The sequence below is a fragment of the Rhinatrema bivittatum genome, chromosome 18 (assembly GCF_901001135.1).
Source record: "Rhinatrema bivittatum chromosome 18, aRhiBiv1.1, whole genome shotgun sequence".
Taxonomy (NCBI): Eukaryota; Metazoa; Chordata; class Amphibia; order Gymnophiona; family Rhinatrematidae; genus Rhinatrema; species Rhinatrema bivittatum.
This window is the reverse complement of record NC_042632.1, coordinates 1,950,177-1,971,642: the sequence shown is the minus strand read 5'-3', so window position 1 is coordinate 1,971,642 and position 21,466 is coordinate 1,950,177. Positions and strand designations below refer to the sequence as shown.

General features: G+C 43.5%; 1 protein-coding gene across 3 annotated transcripts in view; it reads left to right on the top strand.

The window, feature by feature from the left end:
* The window catches only part of RUFY1 (RUN and FYVE domain containing 1), a 653,398-nt gene extending 634,709 nt beyond the window's left edge, over positions 1-18,689 (top strand). For all 3 annotated transcript variants that reach the window (XM_029583262.1, XM_029583264.1, XM_029583261.1), the window contains one exon: positions 17,876-18,689. In XM_029583262.1, the coding sequence (XP_029439122.1) occupies positions 17,876-18,019 (144 nt within the window). In that variant the 3' untranslated portion in view covers positions 18,020-18,689. The remainder of the gene's footprint in view (positions 1-17,875) is intronic.
* The last annotated feature ends 2,777 nt before the right edge of the window (positions 18,690-21,466 follow it).

Genomic DNA, 21,466 nt, shown 5'->3' with positions numbered 1-21,466 from the left:
CTAAGGGCTAGGTCTAAAATAGTTTCCCTCTTGATGGTTCTTTTACTAGCTGTTCAATGAAGCAGTCATTTATTTCATCTAGTAACTTTGTCTGTCTGGCATGTCCTGATATGACATTCACCCAGTCAATACTCAGGTAATTTTAATCATTGATTATTGCTGATTTTGTTAGCTTCTCTAATTTCTTTTATCATTATATTGTCTGTCTGTTCATTCTGGCCAGGTGGTTGATAATACATCCTCACTGCTATTTTATTCCTTTTCACCTGGAGTTTCTATCCATAAAGATTCAATATTGCATTTTGTTTCCTGCAGAACTTTTATCCTATTTGACTTAATCCCCTCCACCAATTTGATCCATCCTATCATTTCTATATAATGTGTATGCTGGTTATCCTCCTTTCACCAGCTCTCTAAGATGCCAATTTATATTTACCTCTTCATCCAGTGCTATACATTCTAAATTTCCATTATGACTTCTAGCATTTGTATATAGACATTTCTAAGTAAGTTTTTTGTTTGTATGAACAACCTGCTTATCAATTAACAAGGGTAATTTGGAATCTTCCTGCTCTTTACTTAAAGTCACCTTGTCCACGTTAGCATTTATTGCGCCCTCTTTCCTGGGATGCCCTTAATTCCATTCTCTTATACATCATTCTGAACCAGACGCATCTGAACAACTGTCGCTTTCCCCCATCATCTAGTTTAAAAACTGTGCTGTCTCCTTTTTAAAGGTTAGTGCCAGCAGCCTGGTTCCACTCTGTTTAAAGTGGAGCCCATCCTTTCAGAAAAGGCCCCTCCTTCCCCAAAATGATGCACAGTTCCTAACAAACCTAAAGCCCTCTTCCCTGCACCATTGTCTCATCCATGCATTGAAACTCTGGAGCTGTGCCTGCCTCTGGGATCCTGTACTTGGAACGGGGAGCATTTCTGAAAATGCTACCCTGGAGGTTCTGGATTTCAACATACCTAAAATCATAGAGTTGACTTCCAGAACCACCCTCCTGCACTTTCCTATGTTGGTTCCCACATGTACCAAGATAGCCGGCTCCTTCCCAGCATTTTCTGAAATCCTATCTATGTGATGCCCAAAGTCCACCACCTTTGCAGAGATATCTAAACACATTAACAAAACTCTACATAACATAAGATATCCCATACTGGGTCAGCCCAAGGGTCAATCAAGCCCAGGATCCTGTTTCCAACAGTGGCCAGTTCAAGTCACCAATACCTGGCAAATACCCAAACATTATATAAATCACATTATATAAATCACATTTACCATAACAGCAGTTTATAGATTTTTCTTCTAGGTGCTTCTCCAAACCATTTGTAAACCCAGTTACACTAACTGCTGTAACCACATCCTCTGGCAATGAACTCCAGAGCTTAACTATGCGCTGAGTGAAAGAATTTTCTTCAATTTGTTTTAAATGAGCTACTTGCTAACTTCATGGAGTGCCTCCTGGTCCTTCTATTATCTGAGAAAGTAAACAACCGATTTACATTAACTTGTTCAAGTCCTTTCATGATTTTGTAGACTTCTATCATATCCCCCCTTAAATTGTCTTCTCCAAACTAAACAGCCCTAACTTCTTTAGCCTTTCCACATAGGGGAGCCATTCCATGCCTCTTATTTTGGTCGCCCTTCTCTGCACTTTCTCCAGTGCAGCTATATATCCTTTGAGATGCAGTGGTCAGAACTGCACTCTGACTTCTATCAAAGCCTCTGCTAAAGAAGGTTAGGTGAAAATAAAAACTGATCACACAATGAAACACTGGAATTGGAGCAGGCCAGTATGTTATTACTCCCACGACAAGAAGTCATAGATTTTATGATACAAAACAGGATTTTGATATGCCTTTTGGGAGCTGTGTAGAAAAAAAAATCCTTCACAGCTTTCTGTTAAATATCCAATTGTGACCTGTATGATTGCAGAACCCTACGAGACTGGTGTTGGCACTAGCATCGCTCAAAGGAGCAAACCTTGCACCGTTAACAGTTCAGCGGTATACCATTTGGCATTCTTAGTATGTCTGACACAGAGCAATTTCTCAGGGGCTATATCATAAAAAATGTTCATGATCTTATTGTCTCAATGGATGAATGATCAAGAACAGGGAGGACAGAAACTGCTTCCCTAAAATGGTCGAGATTCACAGCCACTCTTCTAAATGAATGGCCTAATGATTTTGAATTCAAAGGCTGATTAAAAATAGGGTAACTGAAGGCTATGAAATAATGACCAGACCGCAACACTTTCGCAACAAGTAGCCAAATTGAAAAAAAACAACATTAATAAGGAGGTGTTCATAAAAATAAGATCCAGTGTGTGGCCTAATCTATAGTGCATTCAGAAAGTATTCAGACTCTTTCACTTTTTCCACATTTTGAATGTTATATCCTTCTTCTAAAATGGATAATATGCATTTTCCCCTCCTCACTCTATACACAATACCCCATAATGACAAAGTGAAATCAGGTTTGTAGAAGTTTATGCAAATTAAAAATAAACTGAAATATCACAGTTATGTAAGCACTCTTTACTCGGAACTTTGTTGAGGCATCTTTGGCAGCGATTACAGCCTCTTGAGTATGACACTACAATCTTGGATCTCTGCAGATCCTCTCAAGCTCTGTCAGATTGGATGGGAAGCATCGATGCACAGCTATTTTTAGATCTCTCCAGAGATGTTCAATTGGGTTCAAGAGCAGGCTCTGGCTGAACCACTCAAGGACATTGATAGACTTGTCCCGAAGCCACTTCTGCATTGTCTTGGCTGTGTGCTTAGGGTCATTGTCCTATTGGAAGGTGAACAGTATGAGGTCCAGAGCACTCTGGAGCATGTTTTCATCAAAGATCTCTCAGTACTTTGTGCCGTTCATTTTTCCCTCTGTCCTGACTAGTCCTGACTTGTTCCTGCAGCTGAAAAATATCCCCACAGCATGATGCTGCCACCACAATGCTTCACTGTAGGGATGGTATTTGCTAGGTGATGAGTGGTGCCTGGTTTCCTCCAGTCATAATGCTTGGTATTCAGGCCAAAGAGTTCAATCTTGGTTTCATCAGTCAAGAGAATCTGGTTTCTCATTCTGTGAGGGACTAAGTGCTTTATGGCAAACTCCAATTAGTCTGTCATGTGCCTTTTACTGAGGAGTAGCTTCTGTCTGGCCACTCTACCATAAAGGCCTGATTGGTGGAATGCTGCAGGGATGGTTGTCCTTGCAATTTCATCCATCTCCACAGCTGGAGCTCTGTGAGAGTGACTATCATGTTCTTGGTCACCTCCCTGACCAAGACCCTTATCCCCCGATTGCTCAGTTTGGGCAGGCAGCCAGCTCTTGGAAGAGTCCTGGTGGTTTCAAACTTCTTCCATTTAAAAAGAATTGAGACCACTGTGTTCTTTGGGACCTTTAAATGCTGCAATTGTTTATATCCTTCCCCAGATCTGTGCCTCGACACAATCCTGTCCCAGAGGTCTACAGCCAATTCCTTCGACTTCATGGCTTTGATTTTGCTCTGAAATGCACTGTCAACTGTGGGATCTTATATAGGCAGGTGTGTGCCTTTCCAAATGATGTGCAATCAATTGAATTTAGCACAGATGGACTCCAATCAAGTTGGAGAAATATCTCAAGGATGATCAATGGAAATAGGATGTTCTGGATCAGGTAAACATTCGTGTTTGCCATCCAGGCAGTTAAACTTTCTCTCCAATCAGTCCTCAAGACAAAGATTCTTTAAGTTTGAAATTGTTTATTGTACAGGCAAATTCTACTTGCAATTGTTGCATTTCAAACGTGAGCTCCTAGGCAAAGATCTTTAGTAACTGGAGATGAGGCAAGAGAAGGGGGAAGGGAGTCTCTTGTGTTACAGGAGTTGGTTTATGGTAGAGGTAGGAAGCATGAGGAATATGAGGCTGATTTAGTCCTTAGAAGAAGGCAGTAAGAGAGAAGGTAAAAAACCTGATTGTTTCAGGGAGTATTACAGAGCGCTGCTGGCTCAGAAGCAGGCGTGGAGCAAGACTGAACTCTCGTGGAGAGCTGCTAAAGGAAACACCTCCACAAGCTGGAGGCAGGGGGCAAGGTCCAATGGCAGCGAGCCTAAGAACCATGTAACAACACAGGGAGAGCATGAAGGGCAGTCCCTTGAGCCTATAAGGCACCTAGGAAGACTCAAGTTAGATTGAGGGGCATTCAAGCTCTTCTGATAGTGAGAAAAGGTGGAGGGGGAAGGGAGCTTCTCTTAAGGGCAAAGGCTCACAGATTTTTATCATGGGTTACAAAAAGTGTTTCAGTATTAAGAATCCTCAGAAGGGAGGACTGCACTAAACACAATTAAACTACAATATATACAGATACAAACATGTACCCACTGCTGGGGACAGAACACTCCCTGTCTGGTATCCCAAGATACCACTATATCAGTTCTTATATCATTATGCAAAAGTGCAAAGTTCACTATAACTGGATCCTTCGACATTCCGGGAGGTTCACGATCATCTCGGTCTCTCAGTCATCCAGGCAATGTCTTCTTCAAAGGGTTTCACCAAGCTGAAACAAGAGACAGACAACACAAAGAGAGAGAGAGTCTCTGAAGTGGACAACAGTCCACAGAGTTCAAGTCTCTTCGTGTGGCATGAGGAGCACCACCTCATCAATGGGCCTGTAGAAGATCTTGGCTGTCCCTTGGTTCACAGTCTTTACTTCAATCTTGCGAACATGTCTGTCGTTTCCAGGATAAGTCTTGACGACGAGTTCCAGAGGCCAGCTGTTGCGTTGGGCTTTGCAGTTTTTGAGAAGGATGAGGTCACCTTCTCGGATGTTGGGCTTGTTGGATTTCCACTGCTTTGATACTGGAGAGTTGGCAAGTACTCTTTCTTCTGACGACTCCAAAAGAAGTTGGCAAGCTGTTGGACTTGTTTCCATTGACGCTTGTAGAGCTCTTTGCTGTCAAAATCTCCCAGTGGCACAGGAATGCTGTCTTTTGCATTAAAAGCATGGCTGTAGTTAGGATCAGTGGCGACTCAGGGTCAGGTGACACTGGAACTAGCGGTATTGCATTTATTATGGCTACCACTTCTGCCAGAAAGGTGGTTAAGAGTTCATGGATGAGTCGAGTTGGCTTGGTTTCTATTAACATGGCGTCCAGAATTCGGCGTGCCATCCCGATCATTCGCTCCTATGATCCTCCCATGTGTGAAGAATGGGGTGGATTGAATATCCACGTACATTTCTGATCACAAAGGTACCTTTTAACGGTAGGATAGTCAATCTTAACAGATGCAATGTTCAACTCTTCATAGGTTCCTACGAAGTTAGTTCCGCAGTCGGAGCGGATCTGAGTGGCTGAACCCCAGAGTTGAGCATATTTATTTATTTAAACTCTTTTCTATACCGTCGTTAAGCTAGAAGCCGTCACAACGGTTAACAATAAGGCACTTAAAGTAATGTTGCTTAACTGTTATTTTAACATCTAGACAGGTGCCTGTAAGGAACGGTACAGAGATTTATAATAGCTATAAGATGCTAGGTGAGGTTGTATGCTTAGGTTTATCAGTCAGTTCAAAATTATACATGGAACCTTCTTGTCTGGTTGTAGATGTAGCCCAGTACTACTTTGCTGTCCGTGTAAAGATGGATAGCATCACTTTGCATGTCCATTTCGGCTGTTATCAACTCCACTATTTCCACTGCTAGCACTGCTCCACACAATTCCAGACGTGGTATGGTGTGGTTAGACTGTGGTGCTAACTTGGCTTTGCCAAAGATGAAACTCATACACACTATTCCTTCTGCGTCTGTCACTCTCAAAAAGGCTACCGCAGCTATGGCCTTCATAGATGCATCAGAAAAAACGCAGACCTCTTGGTGGCTGGCTGTATTAAGTGGCATTGTGACATAAGTACGTAGTATGTGGAACTGTTCAAGCACTTTTAAGGAGCTCTTCCATTTTTCCCATTCTGGCTTCATTGCTTGAGGTAGTGGGATGTCCCACTCGGTAGTACTTGATGAGAGTTCTCTTAACAAGGCTCTTCCTTGTATCGTGACTGGAGCCACAGACCCCAGTGGATCATACAGGCTGTTGACTATGGACAAGACACCTCAGCGAGTATACAGTTTATCTTGGGTTGAGACTTGGCATGTGAAGACGTCTCTCTTTACGTCCCAATTTAATCCAAGGCTTCATTGGAGAGGAGGTGTGTCCACTCTCAGGTCCAAGTTCATAAGAACATAAGAAAATGCCATACTGGGTCAGACCAAGGGTCCATCAAGCCCAGCATCCTGTTTCCAACAGTGGCCAATCCAGGCCATAAGAACCTGGCAAGTACCCAAAAACTAAGTCTATTCCATGTAACCATTGCTAATGGCAGTGGCTATTCTCTAAGTGAACTTAATAGTAGGTAATGGACTTCTCGTACAAGAACTTATCCAATCCTTTTTTAAACACAGCTATACTAACTGCACTAACCACATTCTCTGGCAACAAATTCCAGAGTTTAATTGTGCGTTGAGTAAAAAAGAACTTTCTCCGATTAGTTTTAAATGTGCCCCTTGCTAACTTCATGGAGTGCCCCCTAGTCTTTCTACTATCCGAAAGAGTAAATCACCGATTCACATCTACCCGTTCTAGACCTCTCATGATTTTAAACACCTCTATCATATCCCCCCTTAGTCGTCTCTTCTCCAAGCTGAAAAGTCCTAACCTCTTTAGTCTTTCCTCATAGGGGAGTTGTTCCATTCCCCTTATCATTTTGGTAAGCCTTCTCTGTACCTTCTCCATCGCAATTATATCTTTTTTGAGATGCGGCAACCAGAATTGTACACAATATTCAAGGTGCGGTCTCACCATGGAGCGATACAGAGGCATTATGACATTTTCCGTTTTATTCACCATTCCTTTCTAATAATTCCCAACATTCTGTTTGCTTTTTTGACTGCCGCAGCACACCGTACCGACGATTTCAATGTGTTATCCACTATGACACCTAGATCTCTTTCTTGGGTTGTAGCACCTAATATGGAACCCAACATTGTGTAATTATAGCATGGGTTATTTTTCCCTATATGCATCACCTTGCACTTATCCACATTAAATTTCATCTGCCATTTGGATGCCCAATTTTCCAGTCTCACAAGGTCTTCCTGCAATTTATCACAATCTGCTTGTGATTTAACTACTCTGAACAATGTTGTGTCATCTGCAAATTTGATTATCTCACTCGTCGTATTTCTTTCCAGATCATTTATAAATATATTGAAAAGTAAGGGTCCCAATACAGATCCCTGAGGCACTCCACTGTCCACTCCCTTCCACTGAGAAAATTGCCAATTTAATCCTACTCTCTGTTTCCTGTCTTTTAGCCAGTTTGCAATCCACGAAAGGACATCGCCACCTATCCCATGACTTTTTACTTTTCCTAGAAGCCTCTCATGAGGAACTTTGTCAAACGCCTTCTGAAAATCCAAGTATACTATATCTACCGGTTCACCTTTATCCACATGTTTATTAACTCCTTCAAAAAAGTGAAGCAGATTTGTGAGGCAAGACTTGCCCTGGGTAAAGCCATGCTGACTTTGTTCCATTAAACCATGTCTTTCTATATGTTCTGTGATTTTGATGTTTAGAACACTTTCCACTATTTTTCCTGGCACTGAAGTCAGGCTAACCGGTCTGTAGTTTCCCGGATTGCCCCTGGAGCCCTTTTTAAATATTGGGGTTACATTTGCTATCCTCCAGTCTTCAGGTACAATGGATGATTTTAATAAGTTACAAATGTTTACTAATAGGTCTGAAATTTCATTTTTTAGTTCCTTCAGAACTCTGGGGTGTATACCATCCGGTCCAGGTGATTTACTACTCTTCAGTTTGTCAATCAGGTCTACCACATCTTCTAGGTTCACCGTGATTTGATTCAGTCCATCTGAATCATTACCCATGAAAACCTTCTCCATTACGGGTACCTCCCCAACATCCTCTTCAGTAAACACCGAAGCAAAGAAATCATTTAATCTTTCTGCGATGGCCTTATCTTCTCTGAGTGCCCCTTTAACCCCTCGATCATCTAACGGTCCAACTGACTCCCTCACAGGCTTTCTGCTTCGGATATATTTAAAAAAGTTTTTACTGTGAGATTTTGCCTCTACAGCCAACTTCTTTTCAAATTCTCTCTTAGCCTGTCTTATCAATGTCTTACATTTAACTTGCCAACGTTTATGCTTTATCCTATTTTCTTCTGTTGGATCCTTCTTCCAATTTTTGAATGAAGATCTTTTGGCTAAAATAGCTTCTTTCACCTCCCCTTTTAACCATGCCGGTAATTGTTTTGCCTTCTTTCCACCTTTCTTAATGTGTGGAATACATCTGGACTGTGCTTCTAGAATGGTATTTTTTAACAATGACCACGCCTCTTGGACATTTTTTACTTTTGTAGCTGCTCCTTTCAGTTTTTTTCTAACAATTTTTCTCATTTTATCAAAGTTTCCCTTTTGAAAGTTTAGCACGAGAGCCTTGGATTTGCACACTGTTCCTTTTCCAGTCATTAAATCAAATTTGATCATATTATGATCACTATTGCCAAGCGGCCCCACCACCGTTACCTCTCTCACCAAGTCCTGTGCTCCACTGAGAATTAGATCTAAAATTGCTCCCTCTCTCGTCGGTTCCTGAACCAATTGCTCCATAAAGCTATCATTTATTCCATCCAGGAACGTTATCTCTCTAGGGAAGGAAAGAGAAAGGGTCAGGAAGGAACGGTTTATATACATATATACAGAGGGCGAGATCTATAGTTATAAGAAGGTAACAAAAGTACTGGGAATGAACAGAAGAGGGCATAGATAAACTAAAGTTGAGAGTAATAGTTTAGGGAAAAGATGGAAAGATTGACAGACTAAGAGAGGGAGTAATAAGAGTACATGTGACACTCGATGCAAAAGACTGGGAAGCCCCCCTCTTGCTGCTGGACTGCTGCCTTCATCTCAATTTTGATCAGTTCCTAGTTAAGTTTTAGGTTGCTATGGGAGTAGGAATGTGTCTAACTTCCTTTAAATGTATTAGTGAATTCACTATGTGTCTGGTAGTGGCCTACCGGGGTCTGATTGAATTCTCAATAAAGTTTTTGTTGATTTTTTTTTTTTTTTTTGTGAAAGTGGCACCTGCCTATAAATTAAGGGGCGGATTTTAAGAGCCCTGCTCGTGTAAATCCGCCCGGATTTACGCGAGCAGGGCCTTGCGCGCCGGTGCGCCTATGTTCCATAGGCCTACCGGCGTGTGCAGAGCCCCGGGACTCGCGTAAGTCCCGGGGTTTTTCGAGGGGGGCGTGTCGGGGGCGGGGCCGATCGGCGTGGCGTTTTCGGGGCGGGACGCGGCATTTCGGGGGCGGGCCCGGGGGCGTGGTTTCGGCACGGGGCGGTCCGGGGGCATGGCCGCGTCCTCCGGAACCTCCCCCAGGTCCCGTCCCGGTGCGCTAGAGGCCCGCTGGCGCACGGGGATTTACTTCTCCCTCCGGGAAGCGTAAATCCCCCGACAAAGGTAGGGGGGATCTAGATAGGGCCGGGGGGGTGGGTTAGATAGAGGAAGGGAGGGGAAGGTGAGGGGAGGGCGAAAGCAAGTTCCCTCCGAGGCCGCTCCGATTTTGGAGCGGCCTCGGAGGGAACGGCGGCAGGCTGCGCGGCTCGGCGCACACCGGCTACACGAATTCGGCAGCCTTGCGCGCGCTGATCCAGGATTTTAGTGGATACGCGTGTATCTACTAAAATCCAGCGTACTTTTGTTGGCGCCTGATGCGCCAACAAAAGTACGCTAAGGCGCGCTTTTTGAAAATCTACCCTTAAGGGATGAGCTAGGGGTGGTTGGGTTGGGAAATACAAACAGTCTAACTTCAGTTCTTTAAGTCTTTGGCATGATCATCTGAAGGAAATGCTCTCATTACTTCAGAATTATTGGAGGCTATTTTGGGAGCCTTAGACTGGCACCTGCCAGCATTGCTTGTGTCGTCCTTATTAAAGCAATTGCTTCCTCTGCAGTAGGTAAGGTCTTTAGTCCGTCATCTACATAGAAGTCCTTTTCTAGAAAGTGTCTGGCATCTGCGCCGTGCTCTTTTTCTCCTTCTTGGGCTGTCCTTCTGAGCCTGTATGTGGCTACTGCAGATGGACTATTACCGAAGACATGCACTCGCATCCGGTATTCCACAATCTCCTTATTGATGTCGTTGTCATGGTACCACAGGAATCTTAGGTAATTTCTGTAGTCTTGGTGCACGACAAAGCAGTAGAACATTTGTTGGATGTCGGCTGTTGCAGCGACTGCTTCTTTTCTGAAGCGGATCACTACTCCTAACAAGTTATTGATCATGTCAGGTCCCGTGAGAAGCACATTGTTGAGTGAGGTTCCACGAAACTGCGCACTGGAGTCGAAGACGATCCAGATCTGGCCCGGTTTCTGCTGATTGTATACACCAAAGGTAGGCAAGTACCAACACTCTTCATTATCCCTTAAGGGTGAAGCTAGCTCTGCGTGGCTGTTGTCATGAAGTTAATGAAGTGTTGTTTCGTCTCCAGTTTCCTTTCCAGAGTTGTCCGCAGTGACATAAGTCATAAGAGTGCTTGTTCTCTGTGTTAGGGAGTCTAGGTCTGGGTGTCCGGAATGGTAGAGGAGCTACCCAGCTATTTGATTCATCTATAAAGAACTCTTTATTCATAATTCTTAAGAATTCTTTGTCTTCTACAGAAAGAGTAGGTTTGTCATCATCCTTGGTGACTTGAAACACTGAGTTCCCTAGATGATGTTCTACATCTGATGGGGAGGTGATCTGACTGGTAGCTGAATTGAGATTCAGTTCCTCGCAGCTTAAGATCTCCTTGGTGCTTAGATGGTTAGGACATGGTTCAAACAGAGTAGGACATCCATTCTCTAAGACATTCGTAATGTATGCATGAACACTTGGTCTTCTTGTTTGATTCAAGCAGACATCGACGACTTTCACCCATCCCAAGGTGAGTCGGTAAGCATAGGGAGCGGTTGGTGGGCCATCACATATCTCCAGGACCTTGATCAGTGCTGGTGTGTCTCTGCCCAATAACAGCAGGATTTCTGCTTCCGGATCTAGTGGTGGAAGCTGATGCATTATGGACTTTAGATAAGAATGGTGCCAAGCGGCTTCTGGTGTAAGGATCTCATCTCTGTTGTCAGGCATCTGGTCACACTCGAGCATGGGCAAGTTTGACTTGTTGCTGCCGTCTATCGCCTCTATTACATATCCGCCTGCTCTCCTCCCTGTCACTCAGGTAACCCCTGAGCAGGTTTTGAGGTTGTACAGGGAGTAGTGGTCATAGATATCAAACAAGTCAAAGAATTCTGGCCTTGCCAGGGATCTGTTGCTCTGCTCATCTATGATGACATACATTTTGACTGCCTTCTCCAGCTGCTCCTTGGGGTACACTCTAGCTAAGCATATTTTTGTGCAGGATTTCCCGTTGCTATTTCTCCTACACACTTGGGTGCATTTGGGGATCACTTCAAGTTCTGGCATTCGTTCTGCCTTTTCCTCCCTGCCGTGGTTTGGACTAGGGTGTAGGGTTCCCGAAGGATGATATCTTGCTCCGTCAGGGTGCAGGGCGCAATCATGTTGGTCACTCCCGCACTCTGAACACTTAATGGCTATTTTACAGTCTTTAGCCATGTGGTTAAATGAAGAACAGCACCGGTAGCAAATTCTGTACCTTTTTAACAGTTCTTTGCGTTCTTTTAAAGGTTTCCCTTTGAATCCTCGACACTTTCTGAATGGGTGAGGTTTCTTGTGTATTGGTCACTGTCGGTCTGGATCCTCTGCTCTATTGATACTGGGAAGTTGATCTGATGTAGGTGCTGCAGGCGACACTTCCGTTTTCTGCACAGAAATGGGCTTCCTGCTGCTGCTATGCTTATTGGTTGGTCTCTCGCCCACTCGGTGGCTGATTCTGTGTATTTCATGTGTACTGAATGAGAAGCTAGGGTCGTTCCTATGGTTTGCTAAATCTCGTATGAACCTTGTGAAGACGTGGAAAGGTGTGTACTCTTTGTGGTCTTTTTTGTATCGTGCACCATGGGATGCCCATTTATCTTGTGTATCGCGTGGCAGTTTATTCGTGATGGTGTTCGTGCCTCGTGGTGTGTCCAGAAGGTTGAGGCTCAGATAAATGAGTTCAGCCTTAGCTGTCTCCACCTCTTGGAGGAGATCTCCCAATTCTTGCAACTTTCGGTTATCTCTACTGGATATTTCTGGAAAGTTTTCCATTTTCACGAACGCATTCTCTATGGCAACTGGGTCCCCCATAATATCACTCAAGTCTCTCCCATACTTCTTTTAGCGCTTTAAAGGGATCACATGGGTAGACGTTTTTTAATCCTTTCATGCATTTGACCGATTCACGTCCCAACCATTTTACCATCAAGTTTATCTCTTCCTTTGGAGTCAATATCATATCCTTCACAGCATCTTGGAAGTCAGATTTCCATGCCCTGTAACTCTCAGGGCGGTCGTTGAACTCGTAAAGCCCTGCGGTTATGAATTCCCGGCGGGTCATGTACCTTGCTAGTTCTTCTCTTTCTGAAGACTTATTCTGAAAGGCAATAGGTCTTGACGGGCGGGTGTCTTGTGGCTGACTGTGCATGTCACCTTTGTTGTACATTGGCTCGGGACGTGGTTGATCAATTGTCTCCTGTTTAGTCACAGTGTACTCAGCTGTAGCTCTTCGAGTGTAATTGCCTAGCTCTTTCTCGTTCCCAATCCCCACGGGACGCTGGGATCCATGGTTGCACGGAAATGTTTTCCTTGGGGCGTGTGCTTGGCGTGTGAGTTAATTGCGATGCATCCATGTGATTCAGAGCCGGTGGATCACTTCCATGGCGTTTAGTATTCATGGCATTTTGTGTTTCAGGTCCGATTTCTTTGGTCAAGGCAGCCATTTGTGAGGGGGAGCATGTTCTCCCATGATGCGAGGGTTGCTCTGAGGGAGGCGGCGTTTTGGTGCCGGCGTGAGTTGGAAGGTGAGCTGTGACATACTGAAGCATCCGCTAGGCCATGTCCTGTTGGACCATGGAACTGAGTGGGTCCCCCCAACCACCTTGGTCCAGGGCCGCATCAAATACCTTAGTTTTGGCTTCAAGGGCTGCTGCTTCTCTTTTCTGCTGCAACACGTCCAAGGCGATATCTAGTTCAGCCTTTCTGTGTGCCTCGGCAGCAGCTGTAGCACCAGCTGTAGCAGCAGCCTTCTGTTGTTGTTCTTCTATTCTGAGCCCTTCTCTTTTAAGGACCGCTTCTTGTTCAGCATACTGTATGCATATTATGGCTGCTTGAGACTCTGCTTTCTTTTGGAGGGCGACTGAGCTGAGTTGAGAGCGGTTCAAGTATCTTGACCTGTGTGACCTTACAGACCCCGTTGTATACTTAGAGGTGTAAGAGTGCTGCGAGTCGACCTCGCTTATTGAATCGCTTGCTTCTGCACTGTTAATGGTATCCATTACCATTCTCTGGCTTATTTGGTCTAAATTCTGTTGGGGGCCTTTTTCTTCAAGTCTTTCTGCAGTGTTAGTTTGTGTTAAGAACTTGAGAGGACCTCTGCTGTGATGAGCCGATAGGTTTGGGAACGAAGCTTCAGCTGTTCTATATGGTACTTAAGGTTGGTAGGGCTTTCTCAGACCTTCTCCCTTTCCTGCTCGACGTTATGCCATTCTCTTTCTATCCTATTTTTATGCCCCTGTCTTCTTGTCTCATATCTCTGCGTAGCTTCCTCTGTTAGTACACATAATCTCTTCGATTCACTGCTTTCATCCCTCCCTTCAACGTTCTCCCCTTTTTGCTCTGTGTCATCTGTTAGTCCCATGGTTCTAGCTAGCTGTTTTGAGGTGTCCTGCTGCGCCGCTGCTTCAGCATGACTCTTTCTTAACAGTGATCAGGTCTGCTCAGGCTAAGCTTCTGACAGTCACCAAGTCTGGAGTTAAGAGGGATGGACTTTTGAATACTTTAGACGCAGGGGGACACAGCCAGCTAACACTTCAGGAAAGTTTGCCTCTGGGCTTTCTGTTCCCCATCCCTGGAGTCAGCAGAGATCTGGTATCTATGGCAACTAATTGCACTCTGCTTCTAGTCTACAGGAGCAGTGGCAAAGGGAGGGGCAAGCTGCTTATAGGTGAGAAATTCCTTGCTTGGCAAGAGGGAAGCTTGAATGGGCTTAGACTGTCGTTAAGTCCTTTGTCTAGAGACTGAACTCTGGCGGACGTTGCATGGAGTTAAAATGCTTTCTTTGCAACTCTTTGTATACTTTGCTTGCAGTATAGGCTCATTTCACATCTGTGCTTGCTTCTTTTAATGCTTTGCAGACTCAGTTCTGAAAATATAAATCTTCACAACCTTAGGGTTTTTATATTTGATTCCCTGGCCTCTCACCACAGCTGAAGGGTGTGGAAGGCTTATTCAAGTGCAAGGTGGTGCCTTTAACAATCCTTCACCTTTAACGATTTCTACTCAATGTACACTTCCCTGTCACAGACTGTGCTTTGGGGATGGAGTTCCTGTTTCATTGCACTGTATACAGTTCTTTTAAAAATGCTTTCAGTTCACTGGCTTTTCACTATCTTCCTGTTTGATTCGGGTTTTTTACTGTTCTGTTTGATATGGGTTTATTACTGTTCTGAATCAAGTAAGCATCCGTGTTTGCCATCCAGGCAGTCAAAATTTCTCTCCAATCAGTCCTCAAGACAAAGATTCTTTAAGTTTGAAATTATTTATTGTACAGGTAAATTCTACTTACAATTGTTGCAATTCAAATGTGAGCTGCTAGGCAAAGATTTTTGGTAACTGGAGACGAGGCAGGAGAAGGGGAAGGGAGTCTCTTGTGTTGCAGGAGTTGGTTTATGGTAGAGGTAGGAAGCATGAGGAATATGAGGCTGATTTAGTCCTTAGAAGAAGGCAGTAAGAGAAAAGGGAGTTTCAGGGAGTATTACAGAGCGCTGCTGGCTCAGAAGCAGGCGTGGAGCAAGACTGAACGCTCATCGAGAGCTGCTAAAGGAAACACCTCCACAAGCTGGGGGCAGGGGGCAAGGTCCAATAACAGCGAGCCTAAGAACCATGTAACACAGGGGGAGCATGAAGCCTATAAGGCACCTTGGAAGACTCAAGTTAGACTGAGGAGCATTCAAGCTCTTCTGATAGTGAGAGAAAGTGGAGGGGGGAGGGAGCGTCTCTTAAGGGCAAAGGCTCCTTTTAAAGGCAAAGGCTCACAGATTTTTATCATGGGTTACAAAAAGTGTTTCAGTATTAAGAATCCTCAGAAGGGAGGACTGCACTAAACACAGCTAAACTACAATATATACAGATACAAACATGTACCCATTGCTGGGGACAAAACACAGGAAGCACCTGAGCTCAACTTTTAAGTGTCATAGCAAAGGGTCTGTGTGCTGGCTCAATAAAAACATACGTATTTTCTCATCCAGACAGCTAACTTTTCTTCCCAATCAGTCCTCAAGACAAAGATCTTTAAGTTTAAGTTTGAAATTTTTTATTGTACAAGCAGTTTTTCATTACTTACAATTGTTGCATTCCAAACGTGTAGCCCCAGGCAAAGATGTTTGTAGCTGGAGATAGGTAGGAGAAGGGAGAACAGAGTTTCTTGAGTTGCAGGGTGAGAAGGCAAGAGGGTTCTGAGGCTGATTTAATCTTTTTAGAACAAAGCGAAAAGAAGAAATTTAAAAAAGCCAATCGTTTCACAGAGCTTTACAAAGTGCTGCTGGCTTTGAAGCCCACATGGGCAAGACTGAAACTTTCCTAGAGAGCTGTTACAGAAACACCTCCACAAGCTGGAAACAGGAGGGGCAAGGTCCAATGGCAGCGAACCTAAGACCCATGTGACACAAGGGGAGCATGAAGGGGCAGTCCCGTGAGCCAATAAGGCACTTAAGGAAGACTCAAATTAGATTGAGAGGGCATTCAAGCTCTTCCCAAGTGAGAGAAGGCAAAGGGGGAAGTCAACTTCTCTTAAGGGCAAAGCTCCCTTAAAGGCAAGGCTCACAGGTTTTTATCGTGGGTTACAAAAAGTGTTTCAGTGTTCCCAGAAGGGAGGGGGCTGCACTAAACACAGATAAGCTACAGTATATACAGATACAAACATGTACCCACTGCTGGGGACAGAACAGTCTGAGTACTTATGTGAATGTGATATCAGTTTTTTATTTTTAATTAATTTGCACAAATGTCTACAAACTTGATTTTGCTTTGTCATTATGTGGTATTGTGTGTAGATTGAGGAAAGAAAAAATGCATATCTATTTTAGAATAAGGCCATAATGTTAAAGATGGAAAACGTTAAGGGGTCTGAATATTTTCTGAATGCACTGTATGTGCTGAAAAATCCACAATTGGCTGCTATCCCAGCAACTTCTAGATCTCAAGAAACTGGTCCATATACAATGGTAATGGGGAAACATCAACATGAATATTAAAATCCTCAACTGTAACCATGTTATTTAAATTGACTTTTGAAAACAATAACATTTTAAAAAATGGAGAAAAAATAGAGGTTAGCAGCCTGGGGGATAATAGACAAGGCATATATGCAGCACTTTTGATGATAAAATCAACATCTAATAAGAGGAATCGGAGTTGACAAACTATTGTGATACTCTTCCCAATTTCCCTTCCCTCTACAATTTCACTCACTGGTTTGTTCCTCCCCCACTATCTTTGCCCAGTATCCTATTCCCCTTTCCATTGTTTTTCCAGTTCTCTCTCTCTTCTACTGCTTTTCTCATTCTGTTGTTCCAGTCTCTTGTTGCCTTTCTCTTTCACTGGCTTATTTTCTGTTTTCCCCATATTGTTCCTCTTCTCTCTTCCTTCTTTTCAATGCTTTCGCCATGGTCTTCTGTTCTACTATTACTTCTTTCTATGTGCCACTAGATGTATGCAGCACAGCTTTTATTGGTTTCCCCTACGCTATTGCCTCTTACAAGCAACTGTCCCTGGTCGTCTCTTCCACTATTCCATTCTATTCAATACCTGCTTTGTTCCTCCTTCCACTCTTGCTACTGTACCCCCTGGTCTCCTTTTCCCCTTTCTAGTCGTCTTCCCTTTTTTCTTGCCCTCTGCTCCCTGGAGTCTTACCTCTATCTTTCCATTACTCTCTCATCTCCCTTCCCACTGGTCTTATAAAAACTGAAAAATTAATGCAGACAAAAAAAAACAGAGCAGGCCCATTTAATCTGCTTATTTTCCTTACATAATGCAATAAGAGCTGTCTTAACAGCTTGCTTGACCCTTACTTTCCCATCAAGTTCCATATCTTTTTAAATTCTAATAATGTTTTGCCTTATTACTGTAGCATGATTGCTTTCTCATAGAGTAGTGATGTATGGGGCAATTTTAGATTGCTCTTCAGTCTACCCTTCTCTTCCTGCTTTGTATCATGAGCCTTTAGTCTGCAAATTTTCCTCAGTCAAAATATGTTTGCATCTTTTACAATCTTGGGGGTATTTCAATGTGTCTAGCCTAGCCTCTTTTAGGGCTATGCATATGAAGGTGCTTAAATCTCATGCTATAGGCCTTATGGTTCAAAGTTGCACCATTTTTGTAGCCCTTCTCCAGCTATACCTGGACATATTTAGAATACTTGTTATACTGTTTATATTTTGTGTCCCTTTTTGTTTTAAGTATATATCTTAATTTATTGAGAAAACACCTTATTTGAATTACTTCAAATCAGACTGCTACCACCTTCAGTTGACTAAAGACTTTAGTTTTCTTCCAAGTGTTTTACACAGTATTAGTGTTAAAGTTTTATACCCAGTTACTGATGTTCAGTGCTTTATTTTTTTCTTTTTCATTTATCTTGTAGCATCACTGTAGGAACTGTGGAGACATTTTTTGCAACAGCTGTTCCAATAATGAACTTTCCCTGCCATCCTATCCTAAACCAGTGCGTGTATGCGATGCCTGCCATACTCTACTGTTGCAGAGATGCTCCTCTAAAACCACTTAAGGATCCAGCTATTCACACAATGACAAGAAGAAAACTAAGTTTGGAATAAGTCAAGCATTTTGTTAGTCACACTATTTTTCTCTCTTCCTATTTTTTTCTTTCATGTGGATGAAAAATCCAGATAATTATAGAAATGGTCAGACAGAAAATGTTTTGCTAATTATTAATAGTTTTATTTTAAAGCAAGCAATTTCAATTTAAAGGAAAGTGTAAGCTGAAGGAAATAAGAGATAGGAATATTACCATCTTTAGATTTTCATAACCTGTTAACTAATGAAGTACTAATTTCTGCAAGTTGTCTTTAGTATAAAAAAGTAACATTTTTCTAAAACATGTAGGAAATTGTAAATGTAAATGATGCCTAATCATCATACATTTTCTGTAAATTGTAATTTCACAGTTTTTCTTTAGTATTTTATTTCACTTTATAGATTTCAGATAATCTGTTTTGCACAGGTGCTAGATTTTCTATGATGAAAGGATCTTCAAAATGTTTTCGGTTTTCTAATGTGGACCTAAAAAGAAACTTTGGGATAATATGTATACATGAATGTGCCTTTAATACACTTCAAAGCAAAAAAGAAAAAAATTGTGGCTTAAAATTTGTTCCTGGAAAACATGTAAATGCAACATATTTTGATAACTTAATAAAGTCATCTTTATTTTCAAATTGTCCTTAGCTACCTTAAGAACACAAGAACAGCCAAACTAGGTCAGGCCAAAGGTCCATCTAGCACAGCATTATGTCTTTAACAATAAACTAGAAGTGGAGGTATATAAACATAATTGGGAACTTTGAGTTCAGGATACCTGAGATTGGAGTGGATCGGTGGGAGGCGATGTGTCAACTTTCCCTCTTCCACCCTCCCCATTCAACCTCTCTTCCTCCACTTCAGGGATGAGTCCAGCATTTCTCCCTTCTTACATCCAACCCCAGCACTCTGATTCCCCCACTCCAGCACCCTTCCCCTTGGTTCCCCCTCCTCAAGCCTGACTCTAGCACTCCACCCAATCCAGCCTTTATATTCTCTCACCTTCAGCATTCAACCCCATCCTCACCTCTCCCAACAATCACACCCTCCCAAACTGCCCTTTCAGCATTTACTTCCTTTCCCTCCCCACAAATCAATCACAGGAGAATGGATTCAGGAGCATAGTGGCTCTTCTTTGCACTGCCTGTTCCTTTCCTTCTTGTTTTCTGCATGCTGCATGGGAGAGGAGGTGCTAGTACAGGAATCAGAGAGCTGTTCTCTGCAGCCTGAGATTTGGATAATGTCCAACAACACCACAAACACATCACATCCACTCTTGTAAAACTTCACTCGTTTCCAGTGCATTAACTTTCAAATCCTTAAAGGGAAAGGCCCAGACTATGTCAAGAATAAACTCTCTCCTCGACAACCAGACCTATAAGGTCATACCAAGGAACCTCCATAACTGCACCCTCATCTAAGGAAATAAAGCACTTAAACTCAACATGGGACCATATCAGGAAAGACCCCTCCCTTCTGGAATTCACTACCTGAAATGCTACTCCAGAATGGAAACTACTGCCTTTTTGGAAAGAAGATGAAAACTTGGCTTCCTAGCCAAGCATTCAATGGTAAGAGCTGATACTATTAATGTTACTACTGCCTATCCTATAAATCAGATTCTATTATTTCAGTACCTACCATTAAAATTGATGCTATTTATATCCAAATTATATGATATATAATGGAGAAATTACTTACCTGATAATTTCGTTTTCCTTAGTGTAGACAGATGGACTCAGGACCAATGGGTATAGTGTACTCCTGCTAGCAGTTGGAGACAGATCAGATTTCAATCAGACGTCAGCCCCTAGTACATATACCCCTGCAGGAAGTGCAGATCCTCAGTATTCTCCTCGAAAAGCATTGTGGATATGTGTGACTGACTGATTAACTTAATAATTTGATTAACTTGAATATCTTGATAACTTAGTTAAACGTTAAAACTTGATTAACTTGATTAACTTGAACTGGTTGATTGACTATAGCTGGAGACTGCCAGTGTACTCAACCGGAAAGCGTCAACACCGGCAGGGTGGATGCGCTAGTTAAATGAAAACGTGGCTTACCTTTGAATCATTTGAAAGACCATGTGTAACGGCAGCCAAGGGTGGGATGCTGAGTCCATCTGTCTACACTAAGGAAAACGAAATTATCAGATAAGTAATTTCTCCATTTCCTAGCATGTAGCAGATGGACTCAGGACCAATGGGATGTATAAAAGCTACTCCCGAACCGGGTGGGAGGCTGCCCGTGACCCACTTAGAATTGTCCTTGCAAATGTCGTGTCCTCCCGAGCCTGAACATCCAGGCGGTAGAATCTGGAGAAGGTATGGATGGAGGACCATGTTGCTGCCCTGCAGATCTCGGCAGGTGACAGCATTCTAGTTTCTGCCCAGGATACTGCCTGGGATCTGGTAGAATGGGCCTTGACCTGTAGAGGTGGTGGCTTGCCAGCTTCTACTTAGGCCACTTTGATGACTTCCTTGATCCAGCGGTGGTCCGTTTTTCATACAGGTTCCGACATTTCCAGCTTTCTGGATAGGAGTCTGCCGATATTGAGGTGGCGTAGACTACGGGCTTCTTCCGAATTCTTCAAGCCATCCGTCGTTGGTAGCGAGATGGTCTGGTTAAGGTGGAAGTGTGAGACAACTTTGGGGAGGAAGGAGGGAACCGTGCGTAGTTGGATGGCTCCCGGGGTGAACCTGAGGAATGGCTCACAGCAGGACAGTGCTTGTAGTTCCGAGATGCGGCGTGCTGAGCAAACTGCCAGCAAGAACACTGTCTTTAAGGTTAACAGGCGGAGGGACAGTCCTCAGAGGGGTCTGAAGGCGGTTCCCGCTAGGAAATCCAAGACGAGATTGAGATTCCACAGAGGTACCGGCCACTTTAGTGGTGGACGAATGTGTTTGACTCCTTTTAGGAAGCGTGACAAGTCCGGGTGAGAGGCTATGCTGTCGCCCTCGCTCATGGAGTCGTAGCATGACAGTGCGGCCACCTGTACCTTGATGGAGTTGAGGGACAGTCCCTTCTGTAGTCCATTCTGTAGGAATTCCAGGATCACAGGAACTTTAAATGAGCATGGCTTGATGTTGTGGTCTTCGCACCAGGCTTCAAATACTCTCCAAATCCTTATGTACGTTAACGATGTGGAGAACTTGCGTGCTTGGAGGAGGGTGTCGATTACAGCCCCCGAGTATCCGCTCTTTCTCAGGCGGGCCCTCTCAAGGGCCAGACCGTAAGAGAGAATTGAGCTGGGTCCTCGTGGAGGATCGGACCTTGTTGTAGCAGGTCCCTGTGTGGAGGCAGGGGTAGGGGGTTCCCTGCCAGCAGCCTTCTCATGTCTGCGTACCAGGGTCTTCTTGGCCAATCTGGAGCCACCAGAAGAACTAATCCCCTGTGTAGTTGTATCTTG